Below are 7,172 nucleotides of genomic sequence, written 5' to 3'. Positions count from 1 at the left end.
GGCAACCTGGCAGTACCCTAGCCCTTGTCCCTCTCTATGGCGGTCTGAAAGTTGGGCACTCAAAGAACGTTGCCTAGACGTCATTTATATTAGTTTATGGGCTTGATAAGTTAAATGTGCAAACATTGGAGGTGCTGGAATACTTTATAATCGGATATCATACCTAGAACACAATACCGTTTTCCGTATTTTGTATCAGGTTTTTGGTTTAGCTGTCGTAACACCCTTCCGATGCCTAGCGGCGTGAACAGTATGGACATACTGCAGATCGTACATCACAAGTTCCATTTTCTCTACAACGGGTTATGGTTTGACAGAGTGCTCGGATATGAGTACATATCACGGTCTTGTCCTGCGTTGTTTCGTTCACAAACCGGGACATCTAATAGGAACAGATTCGTTACTACTATTCTGTTGTGCGCTGAATACATAAAACGTTCTTAGTCGCACCAAATGGGATGCGGCGAAAATGGAAGAGTGTACCCCAAGCCTCGGTAGTGGTGTACACTTTCCTTCTCGGCTATCAGATTTCATTGATAGGCGCTCTTGAGGTTTAGAATACAATACGCTCCGTAGCGTCATATATTTTCAACTATTTTATCCAGTATTGGCAGGTGATGCGCATCTGGATAGGTGAGTCGATTGACGGTTTGAGTGTAGCCACTCACTATTGCCCTTTTGACTACCTGTGTCATTCAAGGGGAGGTCGAAGGTTCGATAAGTCCTCTTTCAACAACTGGTCAGCTTCAAGTTGTAGGAATCGTTCGTTCACCGGAGAAGGGCATCGTAACTTTTCATAAAGGAGACTACTCACAAGGTTGCTGAAAATTCTTCAACAGCCCACGACCGGTTTCGCCCTTCTTGGGGCTCATCAGGTGTGCGCAGTCCCCGAGTTTCCGTCAACCTTATGTTCTACTTGAACCCAAATGGGACTGTTTTCGAGGAATACAAGCATTGTAACTTTGTTCCTGTTGGCTTGCGGTTGACTAGATTTTAGCAGCCAATAGACTGCAGAGGTTTGAAGTGCCCCGGTGGCATCCGAAGGGGATTTCACTTTTGTCGTGTAGACCCAAGCAATCGTCCCGATAAAGCATCCTTGCGAAAGTTGGGTAGAAATGAGAGCTTGAATGTCTCTTATTCAGTACATAACACTCCGATGGTTGAGCTAAAAGGCAGGGTGGATCTCATGGTGATCACTGGAGCGTTTCAATAAAGTTTCTACTAAAAATAGTTCAGCTGTAACACCTTTTGGGTGCCTAGCTGCCATGCCACCAGAAGGAAGCATGAGAGCTAGGATACTATAAGTTTACCCAAGCCTAGACAGGAGAGATCGAGAGGCAGATGTCGGGTTTGAACCACAGACCTTCCGGTCAGTAAGTTCTCATTTTAACCACTGAGCCATCTCGCTTCCAAAATTTCCACTAGAAACGTAACTAAAGTAATTTCCAGTACCGATAAGGTCTTATCTGTTACGGTTCAAAATAAGCGCAACCTTTGGCGACGAAAAATTTGATAGGAATTGGTAGGAAGTAGTGCGAGATCTTGGTTGGACTGGCGGTCGTTTGAATCCGTCCGTAACTCCTTCGTTGTCCCTTCCGGGATGCCAGACGATCAGCATTTTTCCTCGCTCTTCGCTGTTATGTTTATACGTGGTCCTAATGGTTACCCTGGTTTTTGACTTTCTGGCTCCCATGTTATGGCTTGGGTTTTATGCAGAGGTTTCTTTCTATCTTTCATCTTTCCATTCTTCATGTTAAAGTCGAGTCGCAGCAATATACTCCAAACAGCGAACACCTACCAGGTCCCACGGGCGTTCACTATTGCTGGTGATCATGTGCAAGGACTTTTTAGTCGTTCACCTTTGGATGGTCCGTAGTTCGAACTCGACCTCTGCATCTCCATCTGCATCTATCTAGGCATGGGGAACCTGGCAGTATCCCATCCCTTTTGCTTCCTTCGGATAACACCGAAAGGATGTTACTGCTGAACGGTTTTTTTCGAAGATTCCGCCAGAAGAAAGCAGCTTGACTGAGATACTGCCAGTTTGTCCAAACCTTGACAAAAGCGGTTGGGGTGCTTGGGTTTGGTTCGAGCCATGAACTTTCTGGTCGAACTTTAACCATTGACCTATCTCGAGCTCCTGCAGAATACCGTAATTAATATAACTAATATTAATAATTAATTAATTAATTAATTAATTAATTGGTTGATTAATTAATTAATAATTGGCACTATTCTTTCCAAGGCAATCTTCGTCTTGGACCGTAAAGAAGCACACAAGTGGTTCTTTTCCTGTTTCTGGAGCTATTCGCTCGGTGGTTATTCGCACAGTACCTCATATCGTGCAAGTTTTACTCATCGTGATACTTCATTCACATGCCATTGGCTATGCCTATCCTAGTTTAAGATATGCTGGACAGAACGTACAAATTTCCCAGGTCGCGCGGAATGTTTACAACCGCATCTATTCCAGATTCGCACTCGATCCTTCCCAATCTATCCATTCTGCATTTCATTCGTTATCCTGTTTCTCTCACACCCATCCAGGGGCAAATATGTAACCCTGGAAAATCTTAGCTGCAAAGTGCGGTCCGGGTGTCAAGGTCACCCACCTTGGCCCGAAGGGATTTGTACCAAGTGTCAACCGAACCCAGTCACTTTAGAAATCCAGCCCTATCGTCACGTGGACTACGTGCAGTTTGAGAACGGACAGTTGATGGAAACCTTCCTGGACTACTGGCGGCAGACTGGTGAGCAACGAATCGGTATCCTCTTGGGTCGTTATGCCCATTTCGACACCGCCGGATCCCCTCCATTAGCAATCAAGGCAGTGGTTGCGGCTATCTACGAACCACTTCAGGTAATACGCCATCCGTTCATTGTTTTCCTGCTAAATTCTGTCTGAGGTATCTTAGACTGCATCAGGTGTCATTGTTCATATTGCTTCTTGATCCCCTACAAATCACTGCTAGTTCTTTATGTCTTACAATCATTCTCTCATTATCATTATCACTGTTGCTGTTAGCGCGTCATATCGTTTGAGCTTAGGCTAGATCAGCGGATAAGGTGCGAGCTCACTCCAGGATCTTGACTGCTTCTGTCTAGGTTTTTGGAAGAAATAACTTGCCGTCGATGGATTAACTGATCGCAGTGCTTAGGTAGCACTGCTTACGTCTTACGTATGTCATTTGGCCGACTTCTTCGAAGAGCACAACCACGCGAAATGTGGAAGCAATCGAGCGAAGTATGGAAGCCATGACCTGCAAACTCAGCTGCGCTGATCGTTGCTTGCTCCCTTGACGGGGACCCCGAGGCGGCACACCAATATTTGGAGACGTTTTCAGACAAGGCCCAGTCTTTTTGTCAACAGCCTTCATGTATCCAAGCAGTTAGCTTCAATGCATAGCTCCACTCCCAATCCCATTGGAAAGTCTACTGATACCCCAGTGTGTACGCATCAATCATATCGGCTACTGCCTACAATGCACAGCCATCTACCCACCTCCCCGAATCACCGGCGAAGGGAACTGTGTCAGTTGTAACCAGTGTACAACTAGTACGCGGTTTTATACAGCTGATGATAGTGTTAGTGGTGAGGCTTAGACAACCTGGCGATACCCCAGCCTCTGTGCCTCTTTCGGGGACATGACAGCTAGGCAACGAAATGGTTTGGACCAGACATGCATTTTCAATCACTCGACTTATACACTCATCTGCATACCAATTTGGTTTTGACGGGACACCACCTGGAACCCAGCTGAATCTCTTGTTTATGATATTCTTACTCAGCGGAATGTGCTGCACCAGGCCTTCTGATGTTTCCGTTGTTCCGATGTTCTAGATATCCCAATACGTCGTATAGACGAAACACACTACTCATAAGGTTGCTGAAATATTTTTGACAGTCCACCGGTTTCTCTTTTCTTTGTGATCTTCAAGTTGGCGCAATCCCCGAGATGCTGTCAACATTTCGATGCCAGACCTATAGAAGCTGTTCTATGCTGCACTGAACTCGATGGTTCGACCCGTTTTTAAAACTTCACGGACGTACAACTACACAGTTATGGTAGAGTGAGCGAGTCATTTATACCCTCGACCATGGCGTTGACCCCAAAGTGCGTGGGTCCATCGGCGTAGTTCTGAAGCGGATGACAGCTCCGTTTGTGAATAAAAGTGGAAGTTGGCTGGGCGCAGAATGGGGAGGGGGCTCGAGAACGCGAAAGCTGTGAGGATGATTGACGCAGTCGAAACGACCTGTGGTCTGGTAACGCATGAAAAACGAAACTTGCTAGACCCGAAAGTCCTCTCCTCACTACTTTTGCTCGTAATATGTTTGCCTCAAGCCGAAGGTGATATGGAGATGAAACAACTGGGAATATACATATTCCAAATATCCTTCAATGATAAGAGACCCATTAAGAAACATGAAATGAGTAACGGTGTTTTTCTCAGCTTAGTTCTCGATCTGAGCCTCCCAAGCTAGCGTTCACGTCAAAACAACCACCAAAGATGCACAAGGTCTATTAATGCTCAAAACAAAGTCAAGAACATTTGTAAAGCGCTTCGTATATATAGCGTAAATGGTTATAACTTTTTGGAATTTCTGACGCGTTCTGGATGCGCCATTGGCAACCGGCATTTGGCCAATATTGGGTCATGATTGTCTGTTGGGTTCAGACTTTAGACCAATCGGACCCCGTCTTGATGCCGGACCAGCAAGCGTCCCGAATTCTTGGCCAATCTTGCGTGGGATGGACTTCTCGGCTGTAGTAGCACCTGATTGTGAGCGGTAAGGAGAGAGTGTGGAATTCCGCCTAACACCAACACAGGGGGGCAAGCTCGTTTTTTTGTATAGACGATTCACAAGCTGGAAAATGGAAAATGTAGATCTATATCCTCGGAAAATTAAGTTGTCGACATTTTGAAAGCTGTAAACTTTTTGGGAGAGAGCTGATCAAAGGAGAACTGATTGGCTTGAAGCTGCCGCTGTTCAAGTAGAACATAAGTTTGACGGAAACTCGGGGACTGCGCCTACCTGGTTAGCCCCAAGAAGAGCGAAACCGGTCGTGGACTGTCGAAGGGTTTTCACCAACCTTGTGAGTAGTTTCCTTTATGCCGCTGTCCTAATTAGTGCTGATGTTAAACTCAAATCTAACATGATTCAATTGGATTTTGCTCAGCTAGCTTCAACAGAACAGGTGTATATCAGGAGGACAGTTTAGTTTTCAGTGCCGCTCGCTGTTTGTGCAGATTGCATTGACACGGTCCGATAAAATTGTCTTCTTTTATTCCATTTCTCCTTACCGAGAGAGACACTGATGGAAGGCCTCTGCGGTTTTCATTGTAACTACCTGTGCAGCCGGACAATTAGATTGCTGTGATCATGTGACAATCCGTAGAGTATTCACCAACTTTTGGACTAGGATGGAGTCCCTGTGATCGGGGGCGAGATGGCCCAAGTGGTCAGATCGCTAATTTACTGGCAGGATGGTCCGTGGTTCGAACCCAACCTCTGCCTCTCGACTTCCTCTGTCTAGGCTTGTGCAACCTGGCAGTACCCCAGTCCTCGTGCAGTTGTCTGGTGGCATGGCAGTTAGGCACCAAAAGGGTGCTGCAGCTGAACGATTTCTTTCTGTGATCGGTAGCCTCCTGTTTGTTGGAGTGAGGCTTTTTCTTCCTCTGTGTGCATTCTCCGTCTACGCAATATTCCCCCACTCTTTGTTTTCCTTCTGTCTTAGGAGTCCACAACGCGTTCGGTTAAATTGACAGCCCCGTTAGATGCATTATTGCCTGATCATGTCGCTGAGGTCACCAAGAGGCTTGGTCTGCAACCGGTAGGATGGATTTTTACCGACCTCGTGGCTGAAGACCAGCCGGGCAAAGGGGCAGTGAAGCACTATCGAGGCACAATGGTAAGTTCAAGGTTTTCCACCTGTCAGCTGATCAGCGTAATGTGTATCGTCATCATCATCATCATCTTTATCGACAGCATGACATCAGTGTTCAACACCGATGCTTCACTACCATACAACCATGATTTATTTGAAAGCCTTATTGTAAAGAAAAGAGTAAGGGTGGACGATGAAGGGACTCAGTACTAGCTTACCACAATCATTCCGAGGTGCCTATACCTCCAGACACTCACTCGGGTGATCTGGATAGAAACTGACAACAAGAACGCCACTGTCATCGGTTGGCAGCCTTGTCTTGTAGTGCACCAACCAGGCGCATTGAGGATCACGCGGTCACCATCCTTGTAATATGCTAACAGCCCGGTAGGATAATATACTGTCCACAGTGGAACAATGTTTTTCTTTGTTTAAAGCACTCTATGTAACTGGTTGTTCACTGATATGGTCGGGGCTTAGTCTGTGATCCATGCGTGATAGCCAAACAACCTGGCAGTTGGTTAGGGTGCGGATTCGCCGAAGGTGGTTCGTTCGAACCCAACCACTGACTCTCGACTTCTTCTGTCTAGGCTTTGGTGACCAGCCCTTGTATTTCCTTTGGGTGGCATGGCAGCTAGGCACCGGAAGGGTGCTACAGCTGAACGGTCATCTTTCTGTGTGCTGACAGTCATGAACTGCCACTTGGAACCATGGCTAAGCATGCCTGGACCTAAATCAGTTCGAAATTGCTGAAGTAGTGTGCAGTTTTCTGCATGTGATAAGTTGGTAGGAACATGTGTGTGGGGAATGCCCTCCTCTGTCGGCACTCTCTTGTCTTGTTTATCCTGGTCCACCTTTGTTGGGTTACCTGAAAATAAGGCGACAATATCGGAAAACAGCTTTGTTAAACTAAAAGCAGTTGGACATGGTTGTGGATGTCTTCATGAATTCATTCAAATGATCAACACAAGTCAAGAAAACCTGAATGACAGACCAAATAACGCTCATTTAGTTTAGCCCTTCATACAGCGACAATATGGGCCTTGTACCCTCTTTGTACGGCATAATTGTTCTCTTCAGGTGTTCGAAGCAGCTGATTAGTGGATACAACTTTTTACTGATGATTGCACGTCGTAACGAATTATTTACGCAACATTGTTTTCCCAGCCGTATGCATCCAAGGAAACAGTCTATTGTTTACACTTGATCTCAGTTGCTCATGCCTGACTATCTCATTCTGTTTGCGAACAAATGAATAATAAATAGATAAATAAATAAATAAAT

At 45.8% G+C, this 7,172-nt stretch overlaps 1 protein-coding gene across 1 annotated transcript in view; it reads left to right on the top strand.

Annotated features, from left to right (window-relative positions):
• T265_14356 (hypothetical protein) overlaps window positions 1-7,172 on the top strand; it is a gene marked incomplete at both ends in the record, with an annotated part of 22,734 nt that overhangs the window by 12,044 nt on the left and 3,518 nt on the right. The window contains 2 exons of the mRNA XM_009173296.1: window positions 2,548-2,860; window positions 5,739-5,912. Coding sequence (XP_009171560.1) covers window positions 2,548-2,860; window positions 5,739-5,912 — 487 coding nt within the window. The remainder of the gene's footprint in view (window positions 1-2,547; window positions 2,861-5,738; window positions 5,913-7,172) is intronic.

Source organism: Opisthorchis viverrini (assembly GCF_000715545.1).
Source record: "Opisthorchis viverrini unplaced genomic scaffold opera_v5_182, whole genome shotgun sequence".
In the NCBI taxonomy this organism is placed as follows: Eukaryota; Metazoa; Platyhelminthes; class Trematoda; order Opisthorchiida; family Opisthorchiidae; genus Opisthorchis; species Opisthorchis viverrini.
The sequence above is the reverse complement of the archived record's forward strand: the minus strand, read 5'-3'. Positions and strand labels throughout refer to the sequence as shown.